This window comes from Anastrepha obliqua, chromosome 2 (assembly GCF_027943255.1).
Source record: "Anastrepha obliqua isolate idAnaObli1 chromosome 2, idAnaObli1_1.0, whole genome shotgun sequence".
Lineage (NCBI taxonomy): Eukaryota > Metazoa > Arthropoda > Insecta > Diptera > Tephritidae > Anastrepha > Anastrepha obliqua.
Window position 1 is genome coordinate 52,956,096 of NC_072893.1, and position 18,215 is coordinate 52,974,310.

The 18,215-nt window shown below is 37.3% G+C and overlaps 1 protein-coding gene across 1 annotated transcript in view; it reads right to left on the minus strand.

Annotated features, from left to right (window-relative positions):
• Positions 1-17,634, minus strand: part of LOC129239093 (longitudinals lacking protein, isoforms A/B/D/L-like) — a 147,874-nt gene extending 130,240 nt beyond the window's left edge. Inside the window, exon 1 of the mRNA XM_054874386.1 lies at positions 17,480-17,634. Within this exon, the coding sequence (XP_054730361.1) occupies positions 17,480-17,620 (141 nt within the window). The 5' untranslated portion in view covers positions 17,621-17,634. The remainder of the gene's footprint in view (positions 1-17,479) is intronic.
• Between the last annotated feature and the right edge of the window lie 581 nt (positions 17,635-18,215).

Genomic DNA, 18,215 nt, shown 5'->3' on the forward strand with positions numbered 1-18,215 from the left:
TTGAAATGCAACGGAATAAAATGGAAGTGAAGCGTTTCTAAATACAAAACGTATTGAGAAGTAATGCCCAAGGAATTAAACCTCTAGAAACTAAGAATGTCGAGACGTTCAAATTCAGCTTTGCTGCAATCATAACTGTAATACACTTGCAGCTTGTAATCCTAATTTCTCTGCCGTATTTAGTTATGATTAAATGTAATGCAAGGGTAATTATGAATATTTTATAGCATAATGAAGTAATTTTTCTAGAAAAGGAACACTATCAGCTTCATTTTACTCAATTGGTACCATGTTTTTGAAAATATTAATTTAAAGTGACAGTTCGACTTTTTTTAAAAAGTCATAATTAGGCAAAAATGTAATTGATGATAATTTAATTGCTTCGCAAGCATATTGTATAGTTATAAGAAGATGATGCATAGATTTCAAGCTTAAAATAAATTAAAAATGTTTGCTGTCCTTAAATAAAAAAATAGCAATCAAAGTATATTAGTTGAAAACAATACATGACAATGAAATGATATTTCGCTAAAGTTCTGTTGAAATAAGTTTTGGAATTCAATTATTCAGCATGTAATTAAAAGTAATGCATGCTTAGGTTTTTCTCAGCACACCACGAAGTTAATTTTTAAAATTTTTGCTTAATTTCAATGCTTATTTCAACTTAATTACCGAGTAATTAGAAGCATTACGCTTGTTTCAACTTGATTACCGAGTAATTAGCAGCAAATGAGTAATTTCGCACATCCAAGCTCAGAATAAGGTAACATCTCGCCTAAGTTTTGTAATAAAAAGTAACCATTTTGCAATTAAATTATTCTTCGAGTAATTTAGAGTAATGCATAAGTATTTAAGTTCGTCTGAGCACAAAATCGAAAAAATGTTTAACGATTTTACTTAAATTCGTATGTAAGTCTGTTGGTTTTTATCATTTCAACCCAGTAGGTATTGGTTAGATTTATTTTCAAGTAAGTAATGCAAAGAAGTATGCTCTAAAGCGCTACGTAAATAATTTCAAAATAAAATAAATATATAAAAAACTGGACTAAACAATTTAATTAAAGGTAATGCATGAAGAATTAAGCTTCAGAAGCACATACATGAAGAATTTCTCACTTGGTACATTTTATCAAAAGATCTTGCCTCATTAATCCATAAAAGTAATTGGTAGTAATGCCTGAGTGTATTAATGTATTTGAAAGTAATGCAAGAAGAATTATGATCTAAAACGCAAATAAAAAAATTTAAACCTAAATAAATTTTACCACAGAATCTTACTTCTCTAATTTATTAAAGTATTTCAAAGTAATTGTTGAGTAATCGAACATATCCAAACACAAATCAGCGAAAGCATTTGTATACACGCAAAATTTTAACAACTTCATAATTTCAAAAACGATAATTCTGTTCAACCTCAAGTAATTGACTAGTAATTACATAGTAATGCAGCAATTTAAATCAGCCAATTTTGAGTACATGGTAATTGTTGACTTTATGGGCTCTTATTAAGATGTTGTATAAGCATGAAAAACTTTAATTTAGTACCAATAATTACATAGCTGTTTGAGGCAGCAAATTCAACACAAATGCGAAAATTGACCAATGGGAGGCTATTTGAACTTTATCTACACGTGCAGCTTAAGAATGTTAGCGAGTAGCTCGGTATGTTTGCATGTATGCGTGAATGTAGGTGTGTGCGCTCGAGTGCGTCAGCCTACAAAATACAGCTAATTGCAATTTTATGTTAACAAGTCACAAAATGTGCAACTATGCAATATAAAGAAAAATATTATCTGTTATCTTTCATCGCTGACACTCATATTTCATGCAGGAAAATATGAAAAATTAATGAAATAAAAAATACAACAATGAATAAATTTTGCTTTTGTTGAATTGCTGCAAGTACAAATAGACCATTGTCGTAGGAGTGGCGTGCGCATGCACCACTGCGGCAATAAAAGTGCCGCTGAGCAGCTGTTACCACTGAGCAGCACGTTGTTACTTGCCTTAGAGTTTGTGTTGCCGCCAAAGCGCATTGTCGACCAGATAGTTTGACTTTTTTCCGCGCCGCATTGCCAATTGATTATTGTTGAATGAATGTTTGCGCTTACTAACCGCCAAGTCAGCCTGTGGTCTGCCTGCCGCATGAGTAGACTAACTGTGGCCGATTGGCTAGTGACAGCAGGTGTAGAGTGGAGGCTCACAACAGCTTTAGCCGAGGTTAAAGCGTCAGAGTGGCATTGTTTCGTAGCAGCAAGAGCAGCAACAACAGCAGCACAAGAGTAGCAAGCTTTGCTAAATAAAGCGTCGACCTATTGCTGCTCATATTAAAAGTTGCCGATGCCAAGCGCCGATTACTTGCCGCACTATAATTATTACCATTATTTGATTATTTTTTACTACGCGTTTGACGGTGCCAGGTTATGTACTCATATTGTTCTAGGCAATAAGCTTTTTCGTAAATGTTTTTTTTTTTCAATCCCACTCATTTGCCTACTTGCCTCAGCTGCGCTCAGACAAAGTTGCGGCGTAAGCTTATTGTTCTCGTATGTCCGTTGAGTGGAGGAAATGAATTAATTTTAAGCGGCAATTTGACACAATTTCATTATGCAACAATGCGCAAGCGAAACCAACGTGCCACAGTGGTGCTGAATAGCGATTTTCTTCATAGTTTTTGTGGCAAAGGCAGCAGCATGTTGTTAGTATTAGTAGCACAGTGATTAATTGAATTCTGAACGTTGTTGCGGTGTGGCAACAAGTTGCGCAACATATGACCGCTGCGTAGCAGTGTGCAATTGCATTTGTTTGTACTTGAAGTGTGTGTGCGTGTGTGTGGTATTGCTGCGTGATTAAGAAAAATGATGTTATGGAGAATAGCTGGCGAGTGGCAGCTGCTGCCAGCAGTTATTTTTTACAAAAAAATTAAATTTTTTTTTCAGAAAAAATATTTGAAAAAAAATTTATAAAAAGTAAAAATAAATATATGCATATGTTGTGTATGCATTTCCTAAAGTCAAAATGATTCAAATTTTTTTCCGAATTTAGCCTATGAAAAATACTTGAAAGGTGAGGAAAATAAAATTTGCTTATGTCCCAACTATACAAAACCACTTGCCGCACATGTTCTTGTAAGATATGAAAACCAAGGCGCATTTTTTAAAGGTGGTGGCACTAGACCAACAACAATGTTTTGTACGTTTGATTGTCACGGCAAAGTATTGGAAAAGTAGAAAACAAAGAATTAATTCGCCTTTCGTTTCATTCTGAGCTGACAGCCACATGGACACGGCGAAAGAAGAAAAAATAAATCAGCTGATTTATCAACACCACCTTTAATAGATTCGCCTTGGTCTAAACTACACAAAACCACTTGCGGGCCATGTATGATACTTGTAAGATATGAAAACTATGAAACAATCAAAAAATTTTTAAAAATCATTTCAAATCAATTCTTTAAATTATTTGTGAATTTTTCGCCCAACTAATAAAAGCTGATTGGGGTTTGGTGTACTTTAAAATTTTTATATAATTAATAAAAATAATAACTGGCTTACAATTCCACAAATGCAGGGACTTACAGTTTTAGATCGCCCCCGAATGGCAGATGTTTTTTTATGAAGAGCTTTTTTATGGCAGAAATATATCATAAAAAAGCTATTCATTGCCTGCTGAGGGTAGACCGCTACTAAAAAAAATCCTTTTCTATCGTTCGGTGTTTCGTGCTCGGTGTTTCGAACTGGAGCACTTCCAAATGCTAATCATACGCCAACTAATTCGACTACGTCAGTTTCTATTCAAAACACCAAATCGCAAGAGAAAAGCAAACCAGCTACTCTGGCAACAACACCTTGTATAGCCTCGTCTTGACGCTTCATCTTCTATTAAATATATTTTTGTTTTAATTTTGTTGGATATCTTTTTAGTTTCTACGGTTTTGGGCGAAAGTGCGAATAGTTTATCGAAAATATTATTTATATAGCATCTTCATATATAATTTCTACTCTCAGGCTGCTATAGCAGAATTTAAGGAGGATTTTTTTGTACTACATTTTAACATTTTTCTTCCTAACTAAATGGGTAGTTTTGACGCTTTCTCAAGTGAAAGTTCATTAAAACAAGACAGGTAGAGGGTTTATTTAACCCAAATATTGAGCGGTAACGGATGTTTCTTGGAGTACCTCCAACGTTTTTACGTGCAGGACCCGTTGTTCTGTCCAAGCTGCAACAATGCAATAGAAAGCACAGAGCACGTGTTCTTCTACTGCGATCGTTTCAACGAAGAACGTCGAATGCTTGAGTTAGTCTTGGGTAAACAACTGAGCCCAGACAGGTTAATCAATAACATGTGTGAATCACATGACTGTTGGAGTGCAGTTAAAAGTTTTGCAAAAAGGATAATGCTGCACCTGCAATGCGCGGAGTGGCAGCGCAAAAAGCAGAGAAAAACAAATCAGCCCTCGATAGGAGGTGGACTGTTTACGAACTGACGACAAATAACAGACGATCCAGTCATGTGCTCACGACGGCATAAGACGGTATAATATTACCGCTACATCTTCTTTGCTGCAGATGCAAAAGAAACCTCGATAGCGTACAACATCCATATGCCCCAGAGCATGCCACACATACCACTGGTATGACGGCACTGAGACATTAGAAAACGAGCCTATAGCATGAAGCTGGCTACAAATATGGTGGACCCAGACGAGGGTGAATAGTATTGGTCCATTTAATGGGCACCGTTCTGGGCCTTCCCGAAATAATGCAAGGTAGTTCCGGGAAGAGAGTCTCCCCAGAAGAGGAGGAGGGATTGTTTTAGTGGCTACACCATTCACCGCAGTTGACGACGGTCGCTGTAAGTGCGAAGTTATTTTAAATCCTCCTCACCCGCCACAAAAAAACAAGACAAAAAAAGGTAAACTTTCTCCTTCTTGAGGAAAAAATAACGCCCGTTTTGCTGTTGCTACTCTAAGTGTCAATCGCATTCAAAGTAAATTTCAGCCCATCCATTCTCATTTAAATCTATTAGCATACAGCTAAGCAGAAGTACTTGTGCATGGAGCGGCTTTAATATTGCAGTTCAATTAATGTTTATTTTATATTTAATTTAATTTGTATTTATAGCTGCGTCACTAACGCACTTGCTTGTGATGCCCAAACAGTGACATGCATTTAATTGGCAAACATTTGCGAGAAATAAACACAAATAAAATTTATACGCGTTGCAGGTGTCCATACGAAAGAATCGGTGTGCGTTGCAGTGAGGTCAGGTAAGGCAAATGGACAAACTGAGAGCAGAGGTCATCGCATTTCATTATCTGGTGGATATGATTGCCAAAGTAGCTGCAGTTGACGCGTACCAAATATTTGAATATAAGTATTTGATTACAGAAATATATAAAATATGAATAAGCGGGAAAGCGTGAATTAATTTAAATTTTGCATGAATTTTCAATTTTATGCGATTGTTCAGAGAAAAAATTAACCAAAAATCATTTCAAAGTACATACAGCAAAAATATGCAACAAAGCAAAGAAATGAATATGTCAACACTAACGACGAAAGTCAGCCTGGCGTATGAGCAACATTGCTCGGCAGTATTGAAGAAGAAGCATAAACGTCACCTAAACGTCTAAATTGATTAAAGCAAACAAACATACAAGAGTATTGATTGCTACATGCCACAACATGAAACAAAAATTAGTAGAAAAAAGTCAACACTTTATAGAGCGAAACGGTGAGAGAAGCACACAAAAGCACAAAAAAAAACCAAAAAAACAGTCCAAAAAGAAAAAACAAAAAACAACTAAAAACAAGAGGGAATATTGAGAAAAATTCCATATCAATGAAAGCAAAGATTAACTACACGCAGCAGAAGTCAATAAAGTTGCAGTGAGCTTTGGCAAATATGACTCTATAAAGAGAGAATTTAATACACTCCAGCCTATGCAGTCATGTGTGTGTGTGTGTATGTTTGTTTGAAAATCCACATATTCATGCATATTGGTAAAGCCCTGCTCATGAAATGAAAATGAAAAACATATAAAGTCAAACAACTCATCAACGCTTTCTCAAGTCGGGGATAGCAAAAGATGGCAAAAAACACCAAAAAAAAAACTAATAAATAAACTAAGAAAATAGAAATAAATTTCAGCTACCCAGTAATCAACTCAGACTGTTAAGTAAGCAAACATTTTAATGGAAATTGATGATACAAGTTGGCACCAGCTGAACAGAAAGGGATGTAGAAAGTGGCAAGGGAAAGAGAGAGAGAGAGACCGAGCATGTGGAGAAACGAGACAAACATTACTACTAAGCGGAGACTGAGTCGTAAAATCGCTTTAGGAAATTGGCAAAGTGTTGACGTTGTCAGGCAATCGACACCCAAACGGCTGGCCACCAGTTGGTTGGCTGAAAGAATGTGAAAAAATGCTAAAAATTTATAGAGAAAAAATTGCGCGCATATTGACTCAAGTTAAAAGTAACCGATCACCCGAGCTCCAACAACATACGAGGCAGTGTTTTGGCTAGTGTCAAGTGGAGAAAAAATAGCAATAAATCGAAAACAACTGTAACAAGTCAAATGAAGAGGCGACATGCAACATACATAGCGATGAAGTGAAGCCATGTGAAGATATGTACATATGCAATATATATGTGTGTGTGTATGAGTGCATAAATGTGTGTGCGTGCGTGTGTATTTGCGGCAGTGACACTTATTGCCCGCCGGTTGCAAGTTAGCCTCAACTACCGACACACAACCGTCCGTTCGCCTTGTGGCATGCACCACACGTTAACTGGTTAGCTCCCAAAAATGTTAAAATGCTTTGCTTCTCCCTGTTACTCTACTTTTTCCCACTTTTTATGAGATTTTTTTTTTTTTGTATGTGGCTTTTTCATTTCAAATCATTTGCCTTTTCCATTTCAGTTTTTTTTTTCTATTCGTAGTTTTGTTTTGCTTTCTCGCCAGCTTTGGCCAATTCACTTGCTGCAGATTGTTGCTTGCTGCCTAACTTGCCTAACTTGCCTCACTGGCGACGCTGTGTGTAAGTTGCAGTTTGTAGTTTGTTTTACAGCAACTTCCCTCGTGCTCTGCACTCCTCTGCCCACCAAATTCCGCTCGTGCAAAGTGTAACTCAATTTGAGGCATTTATCGTATGCTCGGTTGAAATTTGATGCGATTTGCCTTGTTAGTTGTCTGGCGGCTATTCTAACTACAACTACAACTGCAACTACGAGTGCCATGTGTAGATGTATGCAACATTTTTTCTTCCACTTTTATTCGCCACATTTGATGAAGCAATTTTTTCCAAGCATTTTTTTCGCTAACAACATCTAACATACTGTTAGGCGCTTAGGATACGCTTTGTTTGCTGGCGGCGTTACTTAAGCATTGATATGGAAAAAAACCATTGCTTGGGTTTGTGTGTGTGTGTGTGATTTTGACTTTCGCAATATGGGTATGTGGCTCTTTTTTTAAACTGTGCATGCAGGATTGTGTGGCTTGCACTGTTTACAACGGCTCAAAGTGATGTTAAATGCTTTTTGATGCATTGGATTCCAATGACTTTTGACCAATACTGGGTGCTTGCGAAGATTTAGTAGTTCAAAATGGGGGCGCGCGGTTTCGATTGATTATGCGAGCATAAGGAGAACATTTTTCGTTTTTTACCTTTTAATTTTTGTGAAATTAAATGAAAAAATTTCGAGCAAACGGGGAAAGATTTGAAAAATTTTTAAGTTTTTTTTAATTTGCACAAAGCTTAAAACTCGGATTAATAAGAATTTTTAGTAGAATAAACTATATTTGAAATAAATTATTGAAATTAAATAAAAAAATTAGACCGCCGTAGCCGAATGGGTTGGTGCGTGACTACTATTCGGAATTCAAAGAGAACTTAGGTTTGAATCTCGGTGAAAGATCAAAATAAAGAAAGAATTTTTTTCTAATAGCGGTCACCTCTCGGCAGACAATGGCAAACCTCCGAGTGTATTTCTGCCATGAAAAAGCTCCTCATAAAAAAAAAATCTGCCGTTCAGAGTTGGCTTGAAACTGTAGGTACCTGAATTTGTGGAACAACATTAACACTCATCCACAAAATTGGAGGAGGAACTAGGCCTTGGCCAAATACCTAACAAAAGTGTACGCGTCAAATATTTATTTATTTATTTTTAGTTAGTTTATATAAACTAATGTGGGCATCAAGTGAAAGTGTACAGCAAACAATTTTTAAGTTGATTGACAATTTTTGAATTATTTTTTAATTTCAATTATTCTTGCATGAAACTGTAGTTTATACTACAACGAACGAAAACCATATAGCGCAAAGTCTCAAATATTGTACAAAATTTATAAAAATCGGTGGAATTTTCATCTAAATTTCAAACTTTTAATCAGAATTTCTGGAAAAATTTCGCGTATGCAGTTTTGTGTCCATTGAGTTTTGCGCAAGTTTCAAGTCGCTCCAAATTACGTTCATTTTTGACAATTTTTGCCGCTGACGGGGTTGGATAAAAAAAAAATTGAGCATGTTTTATATGGAAGAAAACACACATCCAAGGTGTCTAACGCAAGGCACCTCAAAATAAAGTTAGAGTGCTGCAGAAAGTTTTTGCTACTCCGTGGCGAAAATTCAATGAGTATTTTGGACCGTAGTGTTACTGAAGATGAAACATAGGTGCGACGCTATTACCCTGGATGTAAACAAGAGCCTATGCAGGGGCGTAATAAGAATGCAGGCCTTCCTAAAAAATTTTAAGTCACTACAACCCTCATTGCAGAAGCTGTGGGGACCTCTCAGAGAAGGAGACTGTTGAGCACTTTTTCTCAAAATGTCCGGGTTTGGCAGCTAGACGATTAAGGTCACTGGGCGCTCCTTTCTTCGACAGTCTGGGGTAGTGCGCCAACCTAAATCCCGTCAATCTTCTCTATTATATCAACAGCTCTAGCTGGCTGTTGATATCTGCCTGTTGGAGGTCTCATAATGGTATCAAAACGGCGCTTTAGTGCTACTTGAGGAGTGCCAGACTGGCTCTTCAACCATTTCACCTACCTACCTAATCCGGCGAAAAGACCATGACGGCAGTTTTGTTTGACAATTCGAAAAGAATTTTATTGATGGATTACACGAAAAACGCCCATTTCACGCGCCCACTTTGCATAATTCAAAGGAAGCATGCAAAGGAAAAAGACAGGCAAACAGACAGCCGGTGTATTGCTTCTTCAAAACAAAGCTTTAGTTTAGAATGCTGATGTACGAGGGTGTGCCTGCGAATAACTTAATTACTCAGCGTACGAGTAAACTTAGGTCCTAGTAATTAGTTTTTGTTCTCAAATTTGTAAAAAAAGTCTTCGTGAAAACAAAAAATTTCAAGGATGCTAAAACCGCACATTTTTTGGACAAGAAGGAAATATGTTTTCTAGGGTGCATGGACAAATTAATTTGAAGTTGTAAGAAATTGAAGTGCGATTGCATTGAAAAAAAGGAATAAAAATGTGTGGCATTTAATTCGAATATCAGGAATACATTGAACGCTCTTTGTAAAACAAAAAAAGTTTTTATTTACCTAAACCATTTCTAAAATCTTCTTGTTTGCTTTGGTTTTTCGGGTTACTTCCCTTATAGGACAAATAATCGCTCTAAGTCACATACCGACTTCTAGCAAGTAGACTACGCCAGCTCAGCTTATAAAAAAATTACTCTAATTGTTATAACATTTAAATTATGTAGAAGGTGAAGAAGTTCATTGAACACTGGCGAAACCCTAATGGTCAGCGACAAGCAAAAGAATTCCTAACGCTCAACAGAGGAATTTCTGATAAGCGACTTTCACTTAACAGAACAGACTTAAGACTTTTAACTGGTAACCTTAGAGGTCACTGTAGCCTTGCAGACTTAAAACTTTTAACTACTAACTTTACAAGCCACTGCAGCCTAAGATATGGCTTAAACAAAATTGGCCTTTCTGAGACCATCATCTGCCAATTCTGTGAAATGGATACTGAAAATTCAGAACACATTTTTTGTAAATGTCCTGCACTAGGCAGAAAACGGCTACAGCAACTTGGTGCTATTGCCGTGACTCCATATAAACTATGGAGCAATAAACCCCAGAAGGTGCTAAAATCTTTAAAAAGCTTTCAAATATAGGGTACCTCAGCAGACTTTGCACAATACATCTATTTTGGTCGCAGTGCGCAGTAGCCTAATAGAATTGTAAATCACTTGAAAAAGCGCGTTTTGTGCTTCTCTAACCCTACATATCTTAGAGTAGACTCTGCAATTACAACAACACCACAACCGACACATAAAGCAGAGTTTTACTCTTGCCAATGACTCCATCACTCGCGCTTGCCACACGCAGTAAGTGAGTGAGTTGTTGACGAATTACCCTGACGCCACCTCAACTGTTGTGGAGAGTGAGCCAGCGACCAGCGACGTGGAAACGAACAATAGCAATGATATTTGTCAAATGAACAATAAAAAATGACTCAACAATCAGTGTCACTGTGCATAGAAGAGCGTAATAACAATATTTTATTCGCTTCATTCATTCATTTAGCCATTCATTCATTCATGACTGCAAGGAGACGAGAGAATTTGTGTAATTAATGCCAAAAATCTACACAGCTGGCAGCGTCAACAATTGCTGCAACAAAGTACAAATACACAATAGTGAAAAAATGAGATAACAGTAATAATTGTTGGCAACAATTTAGCGGACTAGCATACATACATACATAGTGGTAAGTAAGAGTAGGGTGATGTATAGTAAGAAACACAAAAGTATAATAATTGTAGGTTGGGCGGTTAAAAGGGAATATTTAAAGACAATAAAAATATTTATCGGATTTATTGTAGTTTTAGCAAAAATTTCAAAATAATTTTCCGATATACATACATACGGCCAAAATGTGGTGGAAAGTATAATAACAAAGTAGTTCATCTGGCTTAAGCGAATTTCTTTACATTCCTCAACGAGGGCTCTCCATTCGCTATCACGAAGTGGGTCGATCAGGCCGTTGTATGCATGTGTAGATATGTAGATATGCAGGTATGTATGTGTGTACGCATGTTTTGCTTTTCATATCTAAAGGATCCCAATCCTCAAAAACTGCAATTCCAAATCTTTTCGTTAAATGCATTTCGCCCTCAAAGCAGTGAAAGGCACCCTTTCCTCCCTGTACGCCCACTCATTTTGCTATGGATGACGATGAATGCTATTACCTACATATGACGCATGCTACAAGGATGTAATGGCGCTCAATATTTGCATACTTCATTAAAACCTGCAACCTGATGCAACTGTGTGTGATTCTCTTCACTTGGCTGATGAAGATTGACCAACCCGCTGGGATTTGAGTGGGTTTTACGCTTTTATATATAAAAATATTGGTGACTGGAATTTTTTTAATTTTTCTAAATGCAGTTAGCGTAAATTATAGAAAGCCATATACATAGAAACTTAACATAAGGATTTCAGATATTGGCCCAACGCATGCTTGCTTTGCTGGATTTGGTTGGGCAGCTGTGGACATATTTTTTTATACGGAGCAAATTCAAAACAGCGTCAGGGAAAAAAATTTTCAAAAATCAACGAACATTTTTAGCGATTTCAAACTTGCATTTTATTATACTGAAATATTAATGTGCCTAAATACTAAAAGTTAAAAACTGCGTAGCAAAAGATTGCAAATTTTGAAATTTCAATGAAAATTTGACATTTTTTTTTAGATCTTACACAAAGTTTGAAATTGGATTAGTGAAATGTTTGCTATAGTTTGAGCTATATTTTTATAAAAAATAGAAATAAAATTATAAAATAATTAATTAAGTAAAAAAAAACTGCGATACCTTTTTAGTCATTTCGGGGTTGTATTCAAATTGCGATTTTCTTACGAGTAAAAACCACTTTTAATCTCGGCTATTTTTAAACACGTTGGTAGTTGACTTAATATAATGGTCCTGAAAGGGTTAATTTTTTTATTTTTTTTTTATTTTATTATTTTTTTTTTTTTTTTAGAGCGAGTTTAGGTTAGGTTACACTCGCTGGCCCTAAGGCCCATTCTGTTACCTGCATTTGATTTCCATCCCCTAACTAAGTTGCTTAAACCACTTAGATCTTTTTACAAGGGTTACTCGTCCCTCCAGTGAGACATTTCGCAAACTTCCAATGTCTTCAAAGAAATAATCGCCAAGCTTTTATGAAGTGCAGGACATTCACAGAGGAAGTGTTGTACCCACTTAATTTCTTCGTCATCTCAACAACTCCTGCATAAGTCATTGTAAGTCATAAGTCTTTCTAATGACTAGGGTGCAAATAGTGCAGTGACCTGGTGTAACACTTGTGAAAACGGTGGTAATTGATCTGCTGAATCCAAGAAACATTTTGTCCTTTTGAGATTCAGTTTTGGCCAGAGCGCTTTGAGACCCTGCAGTTAGTATTCGCAGACCATCTTCTATTGGCTTCCGGGATTACGCTCAAGTAAATCGCATTGTATACCTCGTTTAGAGAAATGCTTATGCTCTCTACCACTCGCCAACGATCCAGCTCAGAGCCTATCCTTGCACACTCATTTTTCATTTCCCTCCACTCCAGAGTGGCTGGGAACCCAACAAAGTGTGGTATTACGGTGTTGTGTTGTTGGATAAGCGAGAGCGACCTCCCACATCTTGAATTTATACGCGCTGAGGCCAGTGACTTGATCGCTGCTTGACTATCAACAAAAATGGTACGGTTTGCCGGGGGTAAATAAGTCCGTTGGTCTTATCGTGTTTGTTGCTTGGTCTATAGCGTCGATCTCAGCTTGGAAGACACTACACCGGTTTGGGAGTCTGACTGAGTGCGCGTTACTTTTCACTTATTGTTCCTATTATTTTTGCACTTTGGATTGCAAAAATATGGTTTCGTAGCTGTTATTGATTTTTCACCGAAAAAGTGTTAACTTAACCTACTGTGCAGTGGTCACGAGCACCAATTTTTATTGGTCCATACTTTTGTCATGCTGGGCGTCCACTTTCAGTTGCTAACATTTCATTTATAAAATTTGAATGCAATAGTAATATTGTATTTAATATACATTTTAATTTTTTCATAAAATTTGCTTCATCACTCTTTCCTTTTTTTTAACTGATCTCACATCGAAGTCGTACATTGGTGTGCTGTGTTAAATTTTAACAGCGTAATTCCACAACTTAAGCATTGACGTCACGCAAGCGCCACAGCCTACGCAGCTCTGCGTTTTCTTGCGGTATTATAATTTGTTTTTTCTCTTCCCTCGAATTGCTTCTAGCGCCCTGAGTCTGAGAGCAAACGGCGCTCGCTAAATACTCTAAAACTGTCTGTCCGACTGTCAAAACCCACATGCCACCAGCGTGATTTGCATACCATCAGCTGCAAGTGCTTGCTGCAAGCCAAAAACACGCGAAAGTAAGTGTGTATGTGTGTGCGCGTGTGTTTGTATACCTAGTACATAAATGCCGCTAATGTAGGCATTCTGCAATTTATGACAGCATTTAAAATTCTATTAGAGCTCTTGCTGTACGTATGTGTGTATGTGCATATGAATGATGCCGCAAGCTGTTAAGAGCTCCAACAGCCACAGCAAAAACAAACTGCTAGGCAATGCGTGTATGTATGTATGTATGTAGGTACGCATGCGCCGAGTGAGTAGGAAGAAAGCCCAAAGCAGCGAAAAAAAAATTTAAACGAAAAAAAAACAAAAGCAACAAGTCGCAGCTAAACGCATAATAATTGATCAATTTACTAGCTGGCAATGTCAACAGCAACAGGAAAATAGCGAAAATGAACAACAATAACGGCAACAACTACAACTACCACACCAAGTGGCAGCAACTGCTGGCCGCGACAGCGTAAATAACTTCATCAGAAATATGAGACGCAATGCAGCAGCCTGGTGGCATTGAGAACAAGAACAACAACAGCAAAAGAGTAAATAGAATATTACAAGTCACAAAACATTGCAACGCATGCGGCAACATTTGCCGCTTAATTTAATTGGCGGAATTCACAATTGACAAGCGACGTTCGCATGATTTATGCACTCGTGCAGCTACATACATACACACATACATACATATTTACGGACATAACTGTTGTTGCGAGTGTGAGTTTTGTTGTTGTTGCAATCGCTACTTATTGCTGCCGGTTACGCTACTATTGACCTTGTCAACATGTTGCCGCAACATGCCAAACGGTGCTCGGCTCGCTCGACTTGGCATGCAACACACCGAATGCCGCTTCAGGCCAAAGCGTGTGCAATTTAATGCCGCTAGTAGCCAACTTTGTTAGTGTTGCTGTTGGCGGTGCCGCTGCCGCTGCCGTTACTACTTCTGGTGCGTACACTTTAAGTTGACAATTGACTGACAAATATGAAAATTACTGCGCTCAAAATAGCTAACTGAATAGCTGGTTGACGTGTCAATAAATGTGCGCGACATGCAGCGGTGCCGCCGTGACGCGGTGCTGCAATGCGTCGCAAATTGAAAAGTGCCGACGACGTGTGTTAGCTTGTTGTTGTTGCTGTTGGGAAATATGTCCACTTAAGTACATTAAGTGCTTGAGAATTGCTAGCTAATTGAAAAGAACGAATGATAAGTGAAATTGATATGAAAATTATGTAATCGACATGATTTAGTGAGGAAATTACTCAGAGCATGAAACCAGCGAGAAATTACGTACATTTCAGAAAATACATACATACATATATACCCATGTATGCGTGCACAAGTGCTACAACTGTATTGGGCTAGGCATTACTGGTGATTTCCGGAATGCTTTCTCTTGAGATTCATGTGAAGCGAAGTGGCCCATTTTAATTTTACTGACCAAATGCGAGCAAAGAAAACAGGTTTAATGGAATGGCAAAAAGAAATGCTTTAATTCGGCCAAGGAAATGGTGGCTTAACCGTTGTAGACCTAATATAGAGCACTCGATTCAGATGCCTGATAACGAAATAGACTTCCATCCAACGCACTTTTTCAGCGGACATGGCTATTTCAAGGTACATCTTCACAGATTTGCGAACGAATTTACCGCTTTGCGAGAAACGGCACGAGGTATTATATAAACTCTGTATGAACGTATTCTTATAGCACCGGCGCTCATCCGGATGACCGTGGCAGTTAATATGAATTAAAATTTAGTATGACAGATGGATCTTACTCGGATTAGGGAACAGCTGATTTGTTGTATTGGGCAGTTTTGTCAGTAAAAGATGGACAGATGGCAACAAATACAGGTATTAGCTGCCCAGATACTAAACAAATAATTATTTATTAAAAAATCTTAAATTGCTATTTCTCAAACTCAATCGCGTAAAACTTTATAATAAAATAATTTTTTTATTAAAAAATATTTTTTTTGTCATTTTATAAAAATTATTTTTTAATAAAATTAAGTTTATATTTATTTATTTTGTTACTTAAAAAAATAAGTTAAAAAATATATATTAAATAAAAAAATTAATAAAAATTGGTTGGTTGGTTTAAGGGTGACCCCGCATCAGAATGCCACATAGACCCCAAGTTGGGTCCGTTGTGTTGCCCTAGAGCTCATTATATTATATCATTTCCCCACCTAACCGAGATTTTTATTGTAGATTTTGGTCAAAGATATTAATTCGTTTCGAAAATTTGATGAGAGATTCGATTTTCAGGTCCGAGAGTACTGAAAGATTGTCAATTGATGGGGAGCCTAGAAGAGCGAGTCGACTTCTGGCTAGACCCGGACAACTGCACAGCAAATGTCTGCTCGATACTTCCTCATCTTCGTCCTCGCAGTATCTGCACAGGTCGTGTTGAGGAACCCCGAGCCGACGTGCGTGAGTGCCCAAAAGGCAGTGGCCGGTGATAAGAGATGTTATATGCCTTAGTTCGTGTTTCGAAAGACTTATAAGGGTTTTTGTCTGTTTCAGATTGTAGGAAGGCCAGATTTGTCTGGTCGTAACGCAAGTAGTTTCCACTCGCCACCTCCGATCAGCAATGCTGTGAAATTCTCGATCGATGAGCATTTTACATGTTGAGAGCGGAATGTGGATTGTGGGTAAGTTACTAACATTTGATTGCGCAGCTCCAGCTCTTGCAAGCTCATCAGCTTTGCAGTTACCTTCGAATCCATTGTGACCCGGTATCCAGATAACTTGGACAGAATTCTGAACCTTTATCTCGTTAAGAGATAAGAGACAGGATCAAACAACATCTGAGCGGGTATAAGAGGAGCTGAGTGCTCGAACGGCCGCTTGACTGTCGGTGAAAAAGCGGATATCCTCTAGTGATGTTCTATTTTCTTAGAGAGTTTTCGCAGCATACCAGATAGCGTATACTTCCGCTTGGAATACGCTACAGTAGTCGGGTAATCTAAATGATAGATTGATGTGAAGGGAATTGGAAAAAATTCCAAATCCCACTTTGCCGTCTTGTTTTGAACCATCTGTATATATAATCAGAGGGCCATCGATTTCGGTTAGATTTGTCTTCCATTCTTCCCTAGTTGGGAGTGAACAGGAGAATAGCAAGGGTGGTGATGGAAGACTTACATGATAGTCTATGTCGGAAGAGATAACAGTGTTCCTGTTCAGTATGGCCGAATGGCCAAGATACTTATTCCATTTCGATATAGCATTCATGCGTGTCGCTGCTTTTTTAATATAATGAAATGAAACATTTTTTATATATTTTATTCTTATTTAAAAAAATATGTTATTTATTAATTTTTTTATTTATAAAACCATTTTATTGTTCAAAAAAATAGTTTGTTATACAAAAAAAAATGTTTTTAATAAAAGGGTTTTCCAGTATCAGGTGTTACAGGTGAATGGATTGCGCTATCGAGAGATGATTAACGATTTTGTATGGCCGGAGTTGGCTGGTATTGATCTGGGCAATGTTTATGTTCAACAAGATGGCGCTTCGTGCCAAGGGACCTCAAAGATGGAATTCGTGAGGCTATCGAGGACATAGGGCAACCACTTTGCAATGCAGTTAAGGAAAATTTCATGAAAAGGATATTGTCCTGTAAGCGTGGTTGTGGTGGTCATTTGCCTGATGTTATTTTCCACTATTAACGGCATATCTTCCTCTTTATAATGAAATAAACATCCGATCATTTATATTAAAAAATAGAATTTTTCTTTGGATACCAAAATAACACCTCTGTTTGGAAAACCCTATAGTTTCATTTTTTTTTTTTTTCAAAATTATTTCACTTTACTTTAGTCTAATTATAACGATAAATAAACCCAATTTTCAGAAAAGTAGACAACAACTTTGAACCGCCTTCGGTAAACTTATATTTTTTTTATTTCTACAAAGACCTTTGCATGACAAAGTTAGAGTACTCTTTTGTTTTAATTACCAGGTATAATGTAACAATTTCCTTAAACAATTAATATTCATTAAAGTTGTGCATTAAGATAATTATCTATAAAAGTAAATATAATCAATCAACTGTACTCACCTTATGGGCTTTGATGAGGGCGCCCTCTGAACAAGCTAATGTGACGTCCACCAGACTCTCGTCCTGTAGTAATTGACTAAACACCCCTAACAGGTTGGATTGATGATTGTTCCACCTCAAGCAGTAGTGCTCACTGCCCATGTCGGTGACAGCTTACGCTGCTGTAATTACACAAAATGAAAGAGCGGCAGAAACATGAGCTTTGGTGTGGTGAATTAAAAAACAAAAAACAGAAACAAAGAACTTAGGATATAAATATAATTACACGCATGAAGACAAAGGAATTTAGTTATGCAAATTAAAAAAAAGAAACACATTTATTACATACATATACACATATATCTATATACATTTCTTAAGGCCAAAAACAACAAGTGCACCTTTCCGTCTAGTTCTGGAAAATTTAGTAATTTACGCGCTATGCGGAAGTTCTCCTTGAGCCTCACTTTTTCACTTCTTCACGTTCTCTGCAGTTTGGCTTGTAAATTAAATATTGTTGTTGTTAAATGCACTGCGTGTGCGAATGTGCGCAGCGGTGAATGTCCAAGCTAAAGGCATACAAATGTTGAAAGAATGAATGAATGCGCTTGCTGGGCCGCATGTCGGCTGATCGACGCGCTAAAATTATTGGCGCGCATGCGTGTTTACATGCGACTACATTTCAGCGCACTCAGCTATCGACATCTGCACCTACTTACATGCACTCCTATGTATGAATGTAATCACATTTGTTCGC